General features: G+C 36.9%; 1 protein-coding gene across 7 annotated transcripts in view; it reads left to right on the forward strand.

Moving 5' to 3' along the window:
• Positions 1–22,609, forward strand: part of OPA1 (OPA1 mitochondrial dynamin like GTPase) — a 104,683-nt gene that overhangs the window by 70,419 nt on the left and 11,655 nt on the right. For all 7 annotated transcript variants that reach the window (XM_004038222.5, XM_004038225.5, XM_004038224.5 and 4 more), the window contains 3 exons: positions 1,221–1,337; positions 2,642–2,735; positions 3,835–3,945. In XM_004038222.5, coding sequence (XP_004038270.1) covers positions 1,221–1,337; positions 2,642–2,735; positions 3,835–3,945 — 322 coding nt within the window. The remainder of the gene's footprint in view (positions 1–1,220; positions 1,338–2,641; positions 2,736–3,834; positions 3,946–22,609) is intronic.

Raw genomic sequence — 22,609 nt, forward strand, 5'->3', positions numbered from 1 at the left:
ATCATTAACAAATTTCAAAGCCACACAAACTCTTTTAAAGATTATGTGCTATTTATGTTTCTGTACTTAAGGGATGAGTGTATACTTATTTTAAATTCCACCAGAGGTCAGAACAAGTAAAAAAATAAAAATAAAATTGGTAAAACTCAAAGCAGTTATATACATCTAGCATTATTTATATATTGAAAATGAGATGAAAGCTAATGATTACATGAGCTGTTTGAGTTGAATGTGGATTTAGGTTTTATTCTTGTTGGTCCCAGCTCTCGTTAACAATAAGTTATATTCAGTTTGACACTTTTAAACGTTATGTGGCACGTTGGTGAATACAGTAGGAGGGATTTTCTCTTCAGAGTGGTATAGAAGAGATGTTACATGATTTTTTTTTTAACTTTTTGCTCATGTCTTAGGCAGTGGATTGACTGTATGTCTTAATTAGTTTCTAAGACCAAGAAAACCTCAGGTTTTTTAAGTGACAGTTTGTTCAGTGCACTTTGCAAAGCTATAAAATAAGTAGCAAAGTACCACAAGAAGAATATTGTATGGACTAGATGTCAGGACATGTGAATTCTAGTGTATTTCCATTATATTAGCTAATAATATGTCCTTCAATAATTGATACCACTTTTCTGACCTCACTTACCTCATCTGTCAAAAGGGGTTGATGTTTTTCTAGTTAACATTATTGTTGTTTTGCTCAAAAAAGGACAGAGGGTATTAAAGAATATTGGACACTCAGAGTATCTAGTAATAAAGTGGTAGGGATCATATTGGTATGGTAGCAGTAAAATTTTATAAACAGAAAGGAAATGTTGAGTTGATAGACATGATCTGAGACCATCTTAAGTTCTAACTCTGTTTTTAGATAAGGCTTTCAACCTCTTTCTGCATTGGTTTCCTCACCTCTAACTAGGGGAAGATAATACCTACCCTGTCTACTCCACAAGATGATTATTTGATTATAGTAACAGCATTTGTTTAAATCATTGCTAGTTTTTAAGTACATAATTGGTAATGGGTCAGAGTAGTAGTAAATCTAATCTTTGTCTTAAAAAAAGTAAGTGAATAAAAAAATTTGAATAACTATGTAAAGAATAACCTTGCTTTTGCTTTTAATTAACTTTTTTGGTAAATAAAATTGTTGTACAACTTCTCAGTGTGGTTGATCAACATGAAGAATATACAGTAACTCTGGGCTTTGTTTTCTTTTCTCATTTTAGATTAAGGATACTTGGCATCAAGTTTATAGAAGACATTTTTTAAAAACAGCTCTAAACCATTGTAACCTTTGTCGAAGAGGTTTTTATTACTACCAAAGGCATTTTGTAGATTCTGAGGTAAGGTTTCCAAAAACAAAGAGAAATATTTTTAAGCAACAGTGGTTAAAATATGCTTAAAAGTAAACTTTAGCTTAAGCATTAATTTTAAGTCATTTGATCATCTGGGGAAAAAAAGTATGTGTAATTTATAAAGAATAATCTAACTCTTTTCAAAGACATTTGCCACTTTGTTCGTGATACGTGCATATTATCCTCAATGCTTATAAGAATATGTGAATATAAATAGTAAAAAAAAGTGTGAATATAAATAGTAAAAAAAAAATAAATAATAAAGTAACAGGAAATAGTCCCTTATTCCCTGACCTGTAAGAATTTTAGTTAACATTTTTATGTATTTCTATTCAACTTTTTCTGTACACAGGGAGAGAGACAGAGAGGGAAAGAGAAAGTGTGTGTGTATCTGTGTGTGTAACATAACCATCCATTTGCATAATGGAAATCATACCGCAAAACAATTTTTATCATGCTTTTTTCAGGTGTCATAATTATTTCTTCATATCACTAAATCTTGTTTTAAATAATCATAAAGTTCTTGTATTAAAATGATTCATAATTTAAAGTAACCCCTAGGTGGCAGCAGACTGATATATTTTCAGCATTTTCTTACAAGCAAAAGTGCTTTTAAATATCCTTTTGAAAAAGCTCAGTTAATCAACAATCTTATTTAACTGAGACTTCTAACATGCTGTTCTTTTGTTTTCAGTAGATGAAAATAAATTTGTATTTAAATGCACCTAATTAAAAGTGGCAAGTTTTTTTTTTTTTGCATAATTTTAATTGTAGAGGGAACTTCTTTCTGTAAAAACTCTGTAGAAAGAAGAAACTTCTGTAGAAACTGCCTTCTGTAGAATAAGCTTCTTTTTAAATACATCAATTTATTTTCACACAGCTGAATTTTAAAAATGGCTTGAGTACAGACTCAAAGAAAAGAGGTTAACCTAAGGACGTCTTTAAGATAAACATGGTTAGCTGAAACTAAATATAAATGGAGGGTATATGCTATGAATTTCAACTTACATACAATGTAATGGAATTTGCTACTACTCAAGCTTATTTGCTTTGTCATTAGAATTGAAACAAAGCTATCTAGGTGTCAGACAGATATAAGCCAAATTATGCAGAATTTCATGGCTCTGTACAGAAAGGATTCTGTAGCTTACATCTACAGTATATGCATTAGGTAAATCTGGGTACTTTTTAAGCTTAGGACATATGTACTGGTTCTAGTAGTTGTATGTGTTTACGATTATAGTTTTCATTTTAACTTCGCATCTGATAATCTTAGTTACTTAATATTTCAGTTGGAATGCAATGATGTGGTCTTGTTTTGGCGTATACAGCGCATGCTTGCTATCACCGCAAATACTTTAAGGCAACAACTTACAAATACTGAAGGTAAGCCACATAGGGACTGCAGTCTTATTTTGACATTAAAAAATAATAGTGGTAATATCCATATTTAATAGAAGGATGCCAAAATACTTCCCAAAAGTAGATTTATTAGAAAAACTGGGGCTGGGCGCGGTGGCTCACGCCTGTAATCCCAGCACTTTGGGAGGCCGAGGTGGGCGGATCACGAGGTCAGGAGATCGAGACCATCCTGGCTAACACGGTGAAACCCCGTCTCTACTAAAAATACAAAAAATTAGCTGGGCAAGGTGGCGGGCGCCTGTAGTCCCAGCTGCGTGGGAGGCTGAGGCAGGAGAATGGTGTGAACCCCCGGGGGCGGAGCCTACAGTGAGCCGAGATCGAGCCACTGCACTCCAGCCTGGGCGACAGCGAGACTCCGTCTCAAAAAAAAAAAAAAAAGAAAAAGAAAAACTGGCCAGGTGTGGTAGCTTATGCCTGTAATCTCAGCATGTTGAGAGGCCGAGGCAGGAAAACCACTTGAGGCCTGCAGTTTGAGACCAGCCTGGACAACACTGCGAGACTCTATCTCTACCAAACGATAAAATAAATTAGCCGGGCATGGTGGCACACATCTGTAATTCTAGCTACTTGGGAGGCTGAGGTGGGAGGATCACTTGAGCCCTAGGATTTTGAGGCTACAATGAGCTATGATCATACTACTGCACGCTAGCCTAGGTGACAGAGTAAGACCTTGTCTGTTAAAAAAAAAAAAAGAAAAAAATTATTATTTGCTTTTAAAATAAATCATAATTGGAAAAGATGGGTGATAAAACATACCAGGAGTTTATTTTCATTGCATGAAACTCTGTTGGGAATGGACTCCTAGATATCACTTAGTTTTTTGGGAAATCTGCACTTCCATTAAAGTATATAGCTTAAGAATATGACATTCTCTGAGACTATATAGGTTTCATGCTGATAAAACTACTGTATAACAGAGATTTTCTATGACTATGAAAAGTATTAACTTAGCAATAGTTCTAACATGATAAAAAATTTACTCTCCATATATGTAGGTTAATTTTATCATCTTTATTCATTTATAAAAACGATGCTCCTCAGTTTTTTAACTTTCTTTGAACAGTTAGGCGATTAGAGAAAAATGTTAAAGAGGTATTGGAAGATTTTGCTGAAGACGGTGAGAAGAAGATTAAATTGCTTACTGGTAAACGCGTTCAACTGGCGGAAGACCTCAGTGAGTAGTTCTTACTGCCCTCTACCTTACTACCTTTCCACCTTTCCCATTTCCGTTTGTTTGTTGATCCATTTAATCTCAAACTTACAGAAAAGTTACAAGGAATTGGGCTGAGCACGGTGGCTCACGCCTGTAATCCCAGCACTTTGGGAGGCCGAGATGGGTGGAAAACGAGGTCAGGAGATCAAGACCATCCTGGCTAACACGGTGAAACCCCGTCTCTACTAAAAATACAAAAAACTTAGCCAGGTGTGGTGGTGGGCGCCTGTAGTCCCAGCTACTTGGGAGGCTGAGGCAGGAGAATGGCGTGAACCCGGGAGGTGGAGCTTGCGGTGAGCCAAGATCCTGCCACTGCACTCCAGCCTGAGCGACAGGACGAGACTCTGTCTCAAAAAAAAAAAAAAAAAAAAAGTTACAAGGAATTTTTTTCTTCTCTGAACTATTTGAGAGTAAGTTGCTGACCTTAAGTCCTATCACTTCCAAGTAGGTTCATGTATAGTTCTTAGAAACAGATTTTCTCATAGCAACCGAACATTGATAAATTACAATATCTAATTCTCAGACCCCTTTCAAGTTTCACCCGTTGTCCCAGTATTATCCCTCCATATAACAAGATGTCCCAGGCTCAATACCTGACCCAGCTTCCTTTTTTTGAAGAATGGTGTTTAGAAATGGAGACCTAGAAATTATATATGCTGTTATTGGAATATCACTGTTCCCTGGTTTCTCAGTGGAAAGAGCTAGGAAGTAAGTGATCTGAATGTTTGTGTGTGTGCAGGTGAATATACACACACTGACATCTGTATTCCTAAATCACGTGTATATTTATTTATTAAAAACTGTGAGTTGATGCTGATACTTCCCATTTTAATCCAGCATTACAAGGTTTGTTCTAGTGTTCTCCCTTTCGATATTTGTCACTTGCTTTCCTGATAGAAAACGGGCTTCTAGTATCCTTAATATATTTTCATATTTTGGTCAGTCCTCCTATACATAACCCAACTTGAATGAAGATATGTCCTTTTCCATTGCAGAAATGTTCTTTTTCCCCAGCTCGGACTCAATACTACACACCAGGCCACCACATGGCGCCGCACCCAGCACTGACACTTCTTTTACCTTGTCTGGGCTCTGACATCCGTGCCAGGTTGCTCTTCGTCATGGAGTCCTTTTTACTGAGCTCTGCTCTGACGCTTTGTGCCAGGTGCCTCCCCATCTCATCCTTCCCACCTGCTAGCCCCTGCCCGACCCCAGACAGATTCCCTCCTCACCTGAAGCCAGACCATGCCTTTGTGGAGATATCCTCTTTACCCTGCCTGTGCTTTGCCAGCCTGCACCAGGCCACCCTCCTGCACAGATACTCTTCTCATTTCTGGACCAGGCTACCAACAGCCCCATGTGAACCCATTGTAACCCAGGTCAGGCATTAACACCTGCAGTAGGCTACCATGGCTTCCCCTTCCCACCCTCCTAGCTTGGCCCTACTAATAATCACTTCGTCACTGTTTGGGGTTGATATTTGGTTGTTTCTTGTAGGTTCCTAGCTTTAAGATAGGATTGCATACTAAAATTTACTTAGATCTTTGAGAACTCAAGAAAATCAGTGAAACATTATTGTTATTAAATAAAAATAAAATACCTGTAGTTGGTACCTCTGTTTGAGCCTGCCTTGTTACAAGTTTCCCTTACTTCAGCTTCGTGTAACAAAGTATCTTTTTCTTTCAACGTGTACTTAAATTTCTTGTCTTATTAGTTTTCTGATATCTCAAAGAAAAAAAAAGCAGATATCATTAATAAATTAGAAAGAAGTTCTGCAAATTTAAAAGCAGTTTCTAAGCTGCGTTGTAGGATTACAATACAATCAATAGGATTATCCTGAAGAAACCAGGCGGGGCTCTTCTATGTTATACCCTGTGCCTGCGCAGCATGCTCGCCCCTTGTCATCAGCCCTTGTGGTCCCATTCTCTCCCTCTAGTAATAATCTAAGCTCTGCATTGCTTTCTCCTTTCCTTTTCTTTCTTCCTTTAAATATTCTTCTTTTGAGACATATCTCATTTTAACTTTTATTTTCATTTTCTGTCACTTTTGGTTTTTCTCATGCCACCTTGGCAGTATAGTTAAGTTTGTGCTAACGTAGAAGATTAGTGCTCAAATCTGAATTGCCATTTACTACTAGCTGTGTCATCTTCGGCAGGGACTCTCCCAGAGCCTTAGCTTTTTTATTTGTAAAATGACTATTATAGTGGTTATTTCTCAGGATTGTTAGAATTACTTCCACAAACATTTGCAAGTCCCTGGTTCATAATTTCATGCTAAATTAGTACCGTTACAGGAAGTGGTATATCATTATCACAGTGTATACAAATATATTTCTTTTATTTCCCTCGTGATATAATTATCAAGACAGTGAAACAATTCAATGAATTTTACCAGCATAACACATTTTTAAGTGATTGGAAAATCATAAGTATCTTTTCTTATGTTTTTAGTAGAGGCTTTGCAACCCCATTACTCTCCGCTCCCAATTTGATTATTTAAAGAAAGTGGATTACTAACTCAGATATGTACACTGTCAAGCCAAGTTTTATGTTCTACTGCTGGTTTTCCTGAGAAAGCAGTCATATAACTCCCTTGAAATGATTTACTACTTTTGTACATATAAAATTATAATGGTGTTAATGTACCAAATAATGTCCTTGGAAGCAAGGGTTTTGCCAGTGACTCAGCTGCATCAGTCACCCTCAAGGAGATGAGCCATGACTTTGTCCATTAGTTGGAAAAGAGTCTGGAGAGTGCCTTTTCGTTACTGTTTATCTTTGGTCTGACACTTGGGAATAGGGTCATGGATACTTCAGCCAGAAAACTTTCAAAATTTAAGTTATTAATGTATTATAAGGATCAAAGTTTCTAGTATAGCCTGTTCAATTAGAACATAGTGTGTTGGTTGATTGGATTTGGAGAAAGGGAGGCAATCAAGTTTTTACTACAGTTTCAGCATGTTACAGAATATTGTATAGATTGTTAAAATGTTGATGCATTCATATTTTTTGCCAGTTTTAAGCTTGTACGATTTTAAATCATTTCCTTCCTTTGGAGACTGCCCCCCACCTTTTTTTTTTTTTTTTTTTTTTTTTTTTGAGATGGAGTCTCGCTGTGTCACCCAGGCTAGAGTGCAGTGGCACGATCTCGGCTCACTGCAAGGCGGTTGGTTCTCCCACCTCCGCCTCCCGAGTAGCTGGGGCTACAGGCGCCCGCCACCACGCCTGGCTTATTTTTTGTATTTTTAGTAGAGACGGGGTTTCCTCATGTTAGCCAGGATGGTCTCGATCTCCTGACCTCATGATCCGCCCGCCTCGGCCTCCCAAAGTGCTGGAATTACAGGCATGAGCCACCATGCCCAGCCCTGACTGCCCTTTAAGATGAGTACATAAGTAGTAGTAGTACATTTTTCTTTCACATCCTGGAGAAGATATACTGTGTTCACTATTGAAATGAAACTATAAAGCTAGAGTTAGGAAGATTGAAGAAATGAAAAAGGAGCTCACATGATTTTGTCTCAGGAGAGGCTCTTCCAGGATTCTTTGGAGATATGGTGGATTCCGTAACTGGAGCAGGGAAAGGACAGGATGAGCCTGTGGGTGTAGAAAGGAAGGGAGTGCTTGAAAGATGATGAGGAGATGTCAGCAGGTCACAGAAACCTTCTGAAGGAGGCTCCAACTGGCCAGGCTGGGGACAATTTGGGCCCCAAAATAATGACAGTAACAAATTGTAACTCATTGAATGAAATAGGAATCCATACATTGGTAATTAGATAAATAAGGGAATAAAACCATGATGCAAAAAGGGATGTTTATGTCATCACGCAAAATATGTTCACAGAAAATATGTACTAATTAAAAGAGGGAAAAGAGTAACTTTACAGTGGATGAAGCCTGGCAATCATCACTTTAAGCAAGTGGTCAGAGTTAATATTATCAGTAATGGTCAAATCAAAACCATATGCAAGAAGACTCTAAAATGCAAGAAGACTCCTGAAGTACTTCTAGTATCTTCTTACCAAGGTTGTAGAACTTAAATTCAGTCATAACAATACATGAGACAAACCCAAGTTAGAGCACAGTCTGCAAAATAACTGGCCTGTAATCTTCAAATGCATCAAGATCATGAAAGACAAGGAAAGAGTGAAGAGCTGCTCCAGTTGGAAGAGACTTAAAACTAAATGCAATGTATGATCCTAGATTGGATCTTTTTGCTTTAAGGACATTAATGGGCCAGTTAGTGAAATTTGAAGGGGATCCGAGGGTTCCATTGTAGTAATATATCAGTGTTAATTTTTAAATTTTTATTAAGTTGGGATTATTTTGGAAAATACCGTTATTCATAGCTAATACAAAGTAGAATATTTGGGGATGATAATGCATGATTACAACAAATGTTTCAGGAAAAATATGATCTTTGTAGTGGTCTTGCAACTTTTCTGTAAGTCTGAAATTGTTTATTCATAAAAGGTTAAAAAAAGGTTAAATTTTGTTTTTATAACTAATAATGGATTAGGGTCATGTGAAAGTACTTTAGAGGAAATGAGACTTTTGAGAACATCATCCCTGAAGACGTTGAAAGACTGAGTTAGCTCATGGATAATTTAATAGGGTATGCAGCTGATTTTTCTACCTTAATTTCTTGTTTGCAGTATCTACCCATACTTAGAATTGTCTGGTGTTAAAATATGCCCACTGAGACTTCCATGAAATTCTTTTGATTTTCTAGAAAATTCAGTTTCAAAGGATTTTTTAAATAGATATTTTAAGTTTGGTGTCAACTTACATAAAATCTGTTTGGAGTCCCAGTGTAAGTTTTAGTAATGTGTCCAATCTGTTTATTGAAATAGACTATAACTTTAGAATACTTTCTTTGGAGAGATGAAGATTGGTATGTTATGGTTCAATTCAAAGTTGTTCTTTCTATTATGATCTATTTTATGATTCATAAAATCTATCTTCTGATTGTCATCATAAGTGGAATTTGTTTTTTGCCCCATTCTACCTCAGAAACTAAGTATCTGGGCATCAATAACAATTGGTAGTAGTGTTTGCTGCTAAGCCAAGTTTCACCAGTACAGTGTGGAATTATTTTATTGTTTTTTCTGTGAACATTGTATCTGCTGTTTACTAGGTTATTGTGAGGTTTTGGGCCTTCATAGAAATTGCTTGGAACCCTTGTTCACTAAAGCCTGTTAACTTTTTATTCTCTGTGCGTGTAATCAGAGACTTATTGATACTGACACATTCAAGGGGCATTATTGATCATTTAGATTGCTCTAAGACCTAAGGAGTCTTGGCCGGACGCGGTGCCTCACGCCTGTAATCCCAGCACTATGGGAAGCCGAGGCGGGTGGATCACCTGAGGTCAGGAGTTCAAGATCAGCCTGGCCAACATGGTGAAACCCCGTCTCTACTAAAAATGCGAAAATTAGCTGGGCATGGTGGCAGGCGCCTGTAATTCCAGCTACTCGGGAGGCTGAGACAGGAGAATCACCTGAACCAGGGAGGCAGAGGTTGCAGTGAGCCAAGACTGTGCCATTGCATTCCAGCCTGGGTAACAGAGCGAGACTCCATCTCAAAAAAAAAAAAAAAAAAAAAAAAAACCTAAGGAGTCTTTTCTCCTTATTTCACAATAAATTCCTTTTGATTTTGTGTAAAAACTTGAAACTGTTTATGAATGTAAAATAACATTTGAATACTTTTCTTGTGCCAGATATTAGGTTAAATGCTTTATGTGAATTTTCATTTGATTCTCACAACTTTTGAGTTAGGTAGTTATTTTTCTCATTTTACAGATGAAATGGAGGGTTAGAAACTCGTAGGTAGTAGATGCTAAAGCTGAGATTTGGGCCTGGGTCTTTTAACTACTGTGCCAGAATAATTTGGGAGGGAGTAAAAAACTCAAGGCTTTGGAAAATATGATTACATAAAATTGTCCTTTATATTGAGAAGCTTCCATAGTTACCAGTGTCCTTCACAGGGTTGATCGGAAAGACATACATATTAGTGATGAAGATAATCATTATTACCACAGGTACTTCCTATAATATAAGCATCTTTCAAATTGTATGAGAACTTTGATAGAACATCTGAGTAAATGAACAGTACTGTGTGCATGAAACCACTAAGCAAACCAAGGGAAGTTAATTTTCTTTATATGAATTGTAAACATGTCTCTAGATATCCTTTATCAGATTCCACCATGCGTAAGTAGTGTCTAAGTTGCCCCATATTTAGAGTTTTTCAATGAGGTTGTGTTCCTATTTAGAATCCTAAAGTTCAGCTACAACAGATATATTAATAAAATCTGTGGAATCTTTAATTGAGCATAATGGTGGCTGTTATTTTAACTTGAGGCTTTTTGTTGAGCTGGATTGAAAGTGCAACTTATTAGAAGTTACAGTGTATTTATTCCTATTTCTTGTTCTTTATGTGAGAGAAGATATACTTTAGTAGACTGAATACTTCAGAGCTGTATCTCATTTACCAATAAAATGTGAAAACAGTGGTAAATTCCTTCACTTGGGCTACCATTGTACAGGCCTATTTTAATGGTATAGTTTGATATCCTTAATGTTAAAAGCAGTATAGCTTAAAGAGGCTGGTAAATTAGAATTTTCCAATATCCTCAGCTTTTTTTCCTCTCACAGTTAATTTGCTCTGCTGACTCCCTACGCGAGGTGGCAACAGCTGGCCCTTTTACTGGAGCTTGTGGGGATTAGAGAGTCGGGCTCGCAGCAGCGTGCTCGGCCTCTTGCCTCTGTTGACTGTTCTTTATTGTTTGATGCCTGAGCATCTCCCAGACAGCGAGCAATTGTTTCTGGAAACTTAAAGTTTGTTTCTCTTGGGAGTAGACAATGCTTTTGGGGATTGTCTTTGTGTTTCTTCGCTTTCCCAGTCTCCTCTTATCCTTCATCCTGTGCTTTCTCTTGATAATTAGAAAGGAGCAAAGATACCACCTTTTTATTTAGGTCTGCGTGAGATTCTAAAACTTAGAAATATAGGCTATAGATGAAAGTTTCTTTTTTCAGTAAGCCACGTCAGTAACAAATCATGTTTTAAATGAAAACTTTGTTCTTCATAATATCATTTAGTGAGAGAAAACAAATGCATGAGTGCATTTTTGAAATTATGGTATAAAAGGGAGCAGCAGCAAGGTGACTTAATACTGCCATTTTAAAAGCTAGGATTAGAAATGTATCATAACTGCTTAAATCTAAAAAGATTCTTTCACTGAATCCAAAATATAGTTCTAATTTATAAGATAGTTACAAGAAATCTCTATGCCATGTGGAAACATGAATAAAAAGTAGTCAGAACATAGCTAAATAGAACCCTGAGGTAGGCAGAATGATTTTATTCTTCACATTTAGAAAAGAAAACATCAAGGTACCCTGGAACTTAATTTCTACAGTGACTTCACATTCCGACGCTTCTCCCATACCTGCCATACCCTTGAGTGTTGTTACGGCTGAGAATATTGTCTGTGAAGTAGTATGAGATGGAAATTTTCCTAGAAAGATTATTGTACTCGGAATTTGGAACTGAAAAGTGTAGAAAGGGAAAGTGATGTGTTTAAAACTGTTTGCGGAGGTGGGGCTCTGCCATGTGTATCTTGACAAAGCTACACAGGTGATTCTTGCCATCCCCGATTACCGTGTACCCGCCTGCCCCTGAGCTGGCACTCCAAAGAGTTCTTTCAGTGCATAGCAAGACAATTTCTCATGCTGTTAATTGGGATAAAATTGACATACATTCATTTGTAGAGTCTGAGACACAACGTCACTTTGGAAAATTTGGTGAGCAATTTGAACTGCATCAGCACTAGTGTGTTCTTTTTGTTTCTGTAGACTTAACCAAAGAAAATGAACTTTAAAGGGACTTTAAAGGTATCTGCACTGGTGTGTTCTTTTTGTTTCTGTAGACTTAACCAAAGAAAATGAATTTTAAAGGAAGAGAGGGTGATACCAAGTTGTAGAATTCTAGGTATGTAGGTTCAGAGGAGATTTTTTTTTTTTAAGAAAAAACAAACAAACAAACAAAAAAAACACCCAATCAAGAAGAATAGAGCAGGGTGTCCCGAAGAGAACCTGTGAGCTCGAAGCATCCCGGCAGCATCTTTCATATCTCAGTACTGTTGTTCTGTTTCTTGGGCTCACAACACCATTTCCTCTCTCCTGGCTTTTAACACATCTCGAGGCAACCTTTTCCCTTTCTTTTTATGCACTTCTGTCACTGCGTCTCTTCTATATCATCATCACTTCAACCTAACCCAGTATTTTCATCCCACCTGCTTATTTACCTTCCTTCAGTGACTAAAAACCTCACTCAGATACTGCCAGTGTTGTTTAATTGAGCAGAATAGAGGCTTCTCACTATAGGCAACTGTAAATCAATGAAAATAACCATTTAAAGAAGAAAAACATTTTCATGTCTATCACGGTCGATCCCTTCTGCCAAAGTGATTTGGTTCATTCATAAATTCCCCATACCTCGTGTGTTACATATTGTACTGTACACGTTTACTGAATGTTCGATTGTGATCTTGTAATACAGACTGTGCATTAGCCCCCTTCTCTTGACTTAAAAAGTTGGGGGGAACTAACTCTTTTCATCCCAAGGAAACTTTCTTCTACTCTGTCTTGCCAGAAAGTTACTGCTCATTTCTCTTGTAGAGCAGCTTGCCTTTGTGGCATTCACTCCTGTTCCGCCCACTCCCTTCCTAATATCGTGCAGTCTGGCTTTCATCTATATCAAAATCACTTATTGATAGATCACCAGTGATTTCCTAATGCCAGTCTACCCAGTTCACCAGGAAACTTTAATAACTTTTTATGTTTATTAGGAATTTTTAAGTTTATTGGAATACATTCAAGTACTTTTTGGAATGATTATATGATGTAGAAATGTGTATGTTTGAGAGACAGAAACATTGATTTTTTTTCTCCTCTTCACTACAGAATAAATAACGTATTTGTTTTATGGTAGCAATACTTGAACTCTTTAAGGCATCTTTTCATGGTAAATGTGGCAATTTTAAAAATCTGGGCTTTGTAAAATAATTTTTTTTTATAATAAGGCAGTTAACACATTAAAGCAACTAGGAAAGATAGTGAAGAATTCTTTTTACCTTGAGTCTGTATAGATGAAGTAGGCTCTGCTTTGTGTTGGAACAGAACAAACAAACAAAAAAACCTGAGTCGATACAAAGATAAAGTAATCCTAAAGTCCTCTGTGTTAGAGAAGTAGTTATTTACACACAGAATTCCACATGACAACGCCTGAGTAGTGTGGTTTCCAGGTTATTGATGAGAAAATCGAGACTCAAAATGGGTCTTTTAGAATGAAGTACATTTTTCATGGCCTAAGTCTGTCTTTAAAAGTCACCATTGTGGCCGGGTGCGGTGGCTTACGCCTGTAATCCCAGCACTTTAGGAGGCCAAGGTGGGCGGATCACAAGGTCAGGAGATCCAGACCATCCTGGCTAACACAGTGAAACCCCATCTCTACTAAAAATACAAAAAAGTTAGCCAGGCGTGGTGGCGGGCGCCTGTAGTCCCAGCTGCTGGGGAGACTGAGGCAGGAGAATGGCGTGAACCTGGGAGGCGGAGCTTGCAGTGAGCCGAGATCGCGCTGCTGCACTCCAGCCTGGGCTACAGAGCAAGACTTGTCTCAAAAAAAAAAGTCACTGTTGAAGCATATCAATAAATTAGTACAAGAGTAAAAGAATATTTTCTTTTCTATAATATTATACATGCTGCTGGTAATCAACACTTTACTAGCAAGTATATTCTTTTGCTTTAAATTCAGGTTTTAACTGATTAAGAATAAAGACAAGAATGTTCTCTACAATAATGTATGGATTGAATTTGCCATTTATCGTTTTAAAGTAGGTTTTACTTATATACTATTGTGAAAATACTCTTAATGTATTCAAAAGGCCAGTGCACAATTATTTTTTCTTTTACTTTTTTTTTTTTTTTTTTTTAAGAAAGAATGTCACTTGCTGCCCAGGCTAGAGTGCAGTGGTGTGATCATGGCTCACTGCAGCCTTGAACTCCTGGGCTCAAGTGATCTAATACCTTTAAAGTTGGGAATAAACTTTATCTTAAGCGTTTTTATTTTTAAATTATGTTTTTGCATATTTGATAGAAAAAGTAGAATGTAGTAATTGAAAACCTAATCACAAAACAATTCATTGGACTCTGCAACAGTATATAAAAAAATAAAATTAAACGAGATAGGAAATCGTAAGGGATTGGTGGATTGATGCACATGAAACTGGTAACCTCTGTTAAGTACAGTTCTCCAGGTAGTTGGAGAAATTAGTTAAATGTGAAGAGAATTTTAATTTTGCACTATTTCGTACATTTCTAAACTGTGTCTCCCACAGCCCTTCTCCCCCAGTGAGCACGATTCAGAATTACTTTGAAATGTTATAGTCTTAATTACCCTATTCATGGAAATGACGAAGCTAATACACGATGTGCTCTATCTTAAAAGTAACAGATATTTTCCCAAGTAACCTACTGCTGGTTGTGATGCTGAGGGACATTTCATGGGACCGCATGGTCGTTGCTCATCGTGATACCATCCTCAGTGGTTGGGGGATTCACAGTGAATTCTCATATCCTGTAACTATGCATCATGGATCTATCATCTGAAAATAAATCAAAATCTTTGTTGAACTCACAGTTTCCACACTTGTATCACCCATTTAAGATTCTTTCATTGTTACCTCCTGTGTACAGAATATTTCATTTCAATTTCTCTTAGGACAGCTCATTCATCTATTCTCTAGTTTCAATATTCTGAGCAGTAGAAGTTTGCTGTTTTGTATTAACTTCAGTTAGATCTCTTTTCTGGGCCAAGAATTAAAGCTTTTTTATCTTTAGTCTCTCCTTTTGTTGGCACTGCTTCATAGACTGTGTCATATGTACAGATCTGTCTTTAGACTGATCTTTACCAAAGTACACTACTGGAATTTGAGGGTTTTTTTTTTTTTAAAACATCCTTTTTATTATGAGAGAGCTAGTGTGTATGCATTGTGGGAAATTAGAAACTGTAGATGGCAAAATTTTAAAAAATAATTGCCACCACCCAGAGATTGCACTGTAGTTTAAGACAATTTTGAATGTGGTCCTAGGGACATAATTTCCGGAACACATTTTCATGAAGAGGTCTCAGGTTGGCTTCTTATACCCACAGCTCGTTGTCATTGCCCCTAGTTTTAATTTCCCATCGCTCAGTGGGCTAGATTTTTTTTCATTTTCTTCATATAAACTTATTTCAGAAATGTTCATTAAGAGGAATAAGCAGCATTAGTAAAAATGAAACCTATGGTACCCATTACTTTATATAGTTCAAGTATTCTGGAAGCCATATTGTAGCATAGCATGTACTGAAAATCACTCTCCTTTGAACAGTAATCCCATACCTATATTTGGGACCTGGCCTTCCTTTGTGTGCTTGTGTATTCATTATATCTCCTTTCTCTCTTCAAAGATGCTCAAGTCATTCTCATCTTAAAACTAATGGGTTGAACCTTCCATGCAGTCTAGTAGCTACTGTGAACTCTAATCTCTATTACAAAGGTTAGCTCTTTGAGTCTCACTTCTACTGAAGTTGTTTTTTTCCCAAGATTACTGAAAATTTAAGAGAAAATAATGGCCCAGGCATGCATTCAGGGCTAGAAAATACTTCCATATACGGAAAACCAAACACCACATGTTCTCACTCATAAGTGGGAATTGAACATTGAGAACACATGGACACAGAGAGGGGAACAGCATACACCAGGGCCTGTTGGGGTGTGGGGGGTGAGGGGAGGGAACTTAGAGGACTTAGGTGCAGCAGACCACCATGGCACACGTATACCTGTGTAACAAACCTGCACATTCTGCACATAGATCCCGCTTTTGTTTTTGTTTCTGTTTTTGTTTTTAAGAAGAAACAAAGGGGAAAAAAAGATTTCAAAACTCAGAAAGAGAAAGGGAGGGAGGAAGGAAGGAAGCGGGGGAGGGAGGGAGGGAAGAAAGTGCTTCCATGTAACTGCATCATTTGGTACTTTGGAGTCCATATCCTACTTGAAACTCTAGGATCTGGCCCTCACATTTATGTAGTGCTTTATTTTACAGTTTACAAAACTTCTGCTTGTCCATGTGTGTCTGTAAAGTCATATGAGGCATTATGCCCATTGTTCAGAGAGAGAAATTAACGTTCATTGACGTAAATGGTTAAGCCCATTACGTAAATATTTATGGCAAAGCTGGGGCTAATCATATGTGTTACAGATAGGACTTTTTTAAGAATTGTTTAGGTATTCTGTTCATCATTAGTCTCTGGGTTTGTGTTTGTGGTAACCATAGACAACCAAGTTCATATAATTTGGCTTCTTTTTTATGTGATTTTTGATACGTGTTAAGGATCTATAACAATGAATTTGCCTCCTAAAGAGTTACATAATGTTTTCATTCCTCAAAAAAGATAATTCTAGGTTTATAAATCTATGTATACTCAGTGCCAGTTGAATTTTGTGATTGTTCTTTTCAATAGAAAAGAAATTGTGACTTAAAGGTGATTTTCCAGTTTAATGGAATAAATGAAATTAGTTTAGAAGTTATTTTTATTTTTCTGAGCCTGATTCTCACTCAGTTGTGATAAACAGCACCTCTGTAAGATAAACTCGGTGATAAACCGAGAACTTCTGAAATCAGCCTAACATGAATCCCTGTTCTTCTTGTGCTAAGTTTCATAATGCTTTATCCTAATACACCATTTTTTTAAGAAATGGAACTTGTATTTCATTTTTGCTTTCATCTCACCTAATTCATAATTTTATTAAAACCTACGATTTTTAATTTCTTTTTTTATAAATTTTTAGTTTGGTGTATAAATCAGAATTACATTCTCTGATCTTATACTTTCTTTTACTTTTAAAATTACAGTGATGAACTGACTGTTTAAGAATCATTCTCATGATTCATTCGTCTGTTATGCCTCCTTTTTAAAGCTTCAGCACTGAAGGTCTTTTGACAAACCAATATTTATAACAGTTTGATAGCAGGATGAGGAACAGCGTTTGTCTTTGTAACAGCTTGAAGAAAGACCCTTTCCAGGACCCAGTCATGCAGTTACAATCTTGACCTCTTTCTTATGCTGGGAACATGCATACAGCAGCACCTACCATGTGTTTTCTTGTCCCATTGACTGTCCATTCACTTCCCATCTGTTTTGCAGTCTTAAAGGAACAGAAGGGGCCCTCTTATAAATCTGTCTTTGCAGGTGATAAATGATGCCTATCTCTTTAAGGGCTGCCTGGGTGGTTTTCCTTTTCTTAGAACATTTCTGCTTTCCTCCTAACTAAATCAGGGAAAAATACAATTTTAGGAATAAGAGAAAAAGAAAAAAAGATGAATTTTTAAAGCATTTAATTGACTAAGAATATTTTACTGATCTTTTTTAGTCTTCCCAATTAATTGCCTAAATCATATTTTTTAAAATGTATTATCGATATTTAGATTTTTGTCAGGGAGCAAAATGAATGTATTCATTTTGAAATAATGTAACTCTTTTCTGAGAAAACAAAGCCATGTATCATTAATGAGTTAACATATAAGATAACTTTTTAAGTTTTTTGTGATAATTTAAGTGTGGAGCGTCTTATGTATTGGATACAAAAGTAAAATATTTCAGAGTAAATCATTGTAATCTTATGGTAAAATCTATTCATTTTTTACATTTAAAAAGATGATCATAAATCCCATAAACATTTATGCTTTTACTTCTGTTGCTGAAAATAAGTATTGTAGGAATAGATATTGATATCATTGGGTTTTCTAAGAATTCAGCAGAAATAAAAATAATTTGCTTTTTCTCCCATGCAGAAATCATTTATGCAAGGTTTTATGTAACAAATATTGTCCCTCCATGGCGCTGCAGAATGTTCTTAAATTACTGATTTAAAAACTATTACCAGTATAAAATGACCACTTTTAGAATATTGTGGTGTATTATGTGAATCAGCTGGCTAATAATATATCTTCTGTGGACTAGCTTGTTAGTTTGTTTATTAATTCCCTGGCATATTCCAAAAGGAATTTGAGGCAGCTTACATATATCCTACACAAAAGATAAAACTACTTAAGTGAAAAATTTGGGTTGAAAGAAAAGGAAAATCCAGGCAAGTGAAATAAAGTAAACTTTAAGATAAAATTGGTGCCCCTCAAAGTGCATGCTCAAGGGTTCTACGTACAGGCAGACCTTATTGTATTGCATGTCACTTTATTGCACTTCACAGTTATTGCATTTTTAACAATAGAAGTTTTGTGGCAACCCTGCATTGAACAAGCCTGTTGGCACTATTTTCCCAACAGCATGTGCTCACCTCATGTCACTGTCACATTTTGGTAATTCTTGCAATATTTCAAATTTTTCAATTATTATTCTGTCTGTCATGGTGATCTATCATCAGTGATCTTTCATGTTTGTATTGTAGCTATTTTGGGTACCACTAACTGTGCCCATATTAGTCAGTGACCTTAATCAGTAAACATGTGTATTCTGGCTGTTCCACCAACTAGACATTCCCTGTCTCTCTCCTCCTCTTCAGGGCCTCCCTATTCCATAGGACACAACAATATTGAAATTTGGCCAGCTAATAACCCTGTAATGGCCTCTACATGTTCAAGTGAAAGAAAGAGTGCCATATCTCACTTTAAATCAACAACTAGAAATGATTAAGCTTAGTAAAGGAGGTTTGTTGAAAGCCAAAATGGGCTATTAGCCAAATTGTGAATGCAAAAGAAAAGTTCTTGAAGGAAATTAAAAGTGTTATTCCAGTGAACACACGAATGATAAAGCAGAACAGCCTTATTGCCTGAGACGCAGGAAGTTTCACTGGTCTGGATAGAAGATCAAACCAGCCATAACATTCCCTTAAGCTAAAACCTAATCCAGAGCAAGTCCTTAACTCTATTCAATTCTCCGAAAGCTGAGAGAGGTGAGGAAGCTGCAGAATAAACTTTGAAGCTAGCAAAGTTTGGTTCATAAGGTTTAAGAGGAAAAAAGCCATTTCTGCAACATGAAAGTGCAAGGTGCTGATGTAGCAGCTGCAGCAAGTTATCAAGAATATCTAACTAAGATAATTGATGAAGGTGGTTATGCTAAACAACAGATTCTTGATGCAGATGAAGTAGCTGTCTATTGGAAGACGATGCCATCTAGTAATTTAATAGCTAGAGAGAAGTCAATGCCCAGCTTCGAGGCTTCGAAAGAGAGACTATCCCTCCTTTTGGGTGCTAATGCAGCAGGTGCCTTTAAGTTGAAGCCAACCTAAAGAATTTACCATTCTGAAAATCCTAGGGCCCTTAAGGATTATGCTAAGTCTACCCTGCTTGTTTTCTAAAAGTGGAACAAAAAGCCTGGATGACAGCACATCTGTTTACAGCATGGTTTACTGAATATTATAACTCTCGAGACCTGCTCAGAAAAGTTTTCTTTCAAAATATTACTGCTCATTGACAATGCATCTGGTCAAGCAAGAGTTCTGAGGGAGACGTACAAGGAGATTTATGTTGTTTTTGTGCCTGCTAGCACAACATCCATTCTGCAGCCCATGGATCAAGGAATTCTTTCAACCTTGAAGTCTTATTATTTTAAAAATACGTGTCTTAAGGCCCTAGCTGCCATAGATAGTGATTTCTCTGATGGATTTAGGGGAAAAAAAAAAAAGGAAAAGCTTCTGGAAAGGACTCACCATTTTAGATGCTGTTAAGACCATTCAGGATTCATGGGAGGAGGTCAGAATGTCACCATTAACAGTTTGGAAGAAGTTGATTCCAACCCTCATGGATGACTTTGAAGAGTTTGGGACTTAAGAGGAGGAAGTAACTGCAGATATGGTAGAGACAGCAATAGAACTAGAATTAGTTCTGTTGTAATATGATAAAACTTGAACAGATGAAACGTTGCTTTTTATGGACAAGCAAAGAAAGTGGTTTCTTTTTTCTTTTTTTTTTTTTTTTTTTGGCAGTCTCAGTTTGAAGAAAGTGGTTTCTTGAGATGGAATCTGTTCCTGGTGAAGATGCTGTGAACATTGTTGAAATGGCAGTAAAGGATTTAGAATATGACATAAACTTGGTAGATACAGCAGCTGCAGGGTTTGAGAAGATAGTGTCCCAATTTTTAAAGAAGAAAAATTTGAGTAAATTTGGGTAAAATTTACCCAAAATTACCTATTGTGGGTAAAATGCTATCAGACAGCATCACATCCTACTGTGAAATCTTTCATGAAAGGAAGAATCAATCAGTGCAGCAAACTACAATTGTTGTCTTATTTTAAGAAATTGCCATAGCCACCGTAACCTGCAACAGCCACCACCCTGATCAGTCAGCAGCCATCAACGTCAGGGCCAGACCCTCCACCAGCAAAAAGATTATGACTTGCTGAAGGCTCAGGTGATCTACTTAGCATTTGTTAGCAATAAAGTATTTTTAAATAAGTTATTTAAAAATACATAAATAAGTTATGTACATTGTCTTTTTAGACATAATGCTATTACACACTTAATATATTACAGTATACTGTAAATGTAACTTAAACGCACTGGAAAACCAAAAAACCTTATGTGACTCACTTTATTGTGATATACGCTTTATTGTGGCAGTCTAGAACCAAACTTGCGTATCTCCCAAGTATGCTGGGACTTTGCTATAAGTAAGCTGCAAATTTAGCCCTCAGTTTCCTGGTGGCTGGCAGTTACAAAATGGAAAGCAGAGGTCATTCCATCATTCATGGTGGCCATCAGACAACAACACAGCAGTTGCTTAGGAGAAGCATGGGTCTTCTTTGTACGCACAACGGAGAGAAATTTCCCTTAAAGTGGACACTGAGTTAGATGATACAATGAATCTAATGGCTACATATAATCATGAATATCCTGGGGCCCTTTATTGTAATGTTTCTCATGCAGGCTAACATGCACAGTTCTAGGGAAAATATGATGCTGTCCAAACATACAGCTATTTGGTTTGGCTTATCTAAAGATAAAATACATAGTATCCAGAGAAATAGATGAACTGTATGTCCTCCATACAGTCTCCCATAATTATTATTTCTTTTTGCAGCTGATCCTTTTAGTAAATATCAAGTAGCCAGAAGTTCAAGATTTTACATTCATTGACATTGACAAGCACCTGGAATGGTACTACCTTTTTTTTTTTTTTTTTTTTTTTTTGAGACAGAGTCTTTCTCTGTCACCCAGGCTGGAGTGCAGTGGCATGATCTTGGCTCACTACAACCTCCGCCTCCTGGATTCAAGTGATTCTCCTGCCTCAGCCTCCCAGGTAGCTGGGATTACAGGCGCCCGCCACTACGCCCGGCTAATTTTTGTATTTTTAGTAGAGATGGGTTTTCGCCATGTTGGCCAGGGTGATCTTGAACTCCTGACCTCATGTGATCCACCCGCCTCGGCCTCCCAAAGTGCTGGGATTACGAGCGTGAGCCACTGCGCCCAGCCAAGTACTGCTTTTTTTATTAGTTAAGTCAGAGCCATAATCATTATAACTGAGCTGAAATTAGAATTGCCATCCACTTAAGAAAGTTGAGTGGTCTAACGAGTATAAAAGCCTAAATATAAGGCTAATTCATGTTCATACTGAAGCCTTTTGGGGAATAGGCCTTAAAATATATAGAAAGTATTTGAAGCGGTTTTAATTGTACTAGCCAAAAGGAGCCTGGTAGAAATGCTTGTGTTATAAGAGTTTATTTTTTTAAAAGCTGAATTTATCTGACCAGGCGTGGTGGCTCACGCCTGTAATCCCAGCACTTTGGGAGGCCAAGGCGGGTGGATCACGAGGTCAGGAGTTTGAGACCAGCCTAGCCAATATGGTGAAACCCCATCACTACTAAAAATACAAAAAAATTGGCCAGGCATGGTGATGCGTGCCTGTACTCCCAGCTACTCTGGAGGCTGAGGCAGAAGAATCATTTGAAACCGGGAGGCAGAGGTTGCAGTGAGCTGAGATCGCGCCGCTGCACTCCAGCCTGGGCGACAGAGCGAGACTCCGTCTCAAAAAAGCTGAATTTATCAACAAATTGCTATGGAGTTTTTTATATATTCAGCAGGCATCAGTTGTAATTTACCTCACAGACTTTCTTAAGGTTGCTTTCTTTCTAAATTATACTTTATGGGGGTCACAAAATAGCAATTTTTTAATAATCACCTTTAATGATTAAGTACTGTTTAAGTCAGATCACTCAACTATGAATGCATGAATATTCATAGACATCTATTACATAGCAAGCAGTGCTATGCTGGGCCGAGTGATTTTAAATGACAGACTTTTTGGTAAGGAGAGAATTTACCCAAGCAGTCCTTGCTGTTCTCCACATTAATGCTCAGAAAAAATACATTATAAAAATGATCTTTCCAAAATGAATTATGAAGCCCCGTGAGAATGATATGGCAATTTGTGGTTACGTATTTTACTAGAGGATTAATATCCAATAAATAAAAAGATACTAAGGAATAAACAAAAAAAATTTTAAAGATGAAGTTATGTAATGAATTAGAACAATACATTTTAATCATAAGTTTTAAATTAGTGTGGACTTTGAATTC

This window comes from Gorilla gorilla, chromosome 2 (assembly GCF_029281585.2).
Source record: "Gorilla gorilla gorilla isolate KB3781 chromosome 2, NHGRI_mGorGor1-v2.1_pri, whole genome shotgun sequence".
Classification (NCBI taxonomy): Eukaryota; Metazoa; Chordata; class Mammalia; order Primates; family Hominidae; genus Gorilla; species Gorilla gorilla.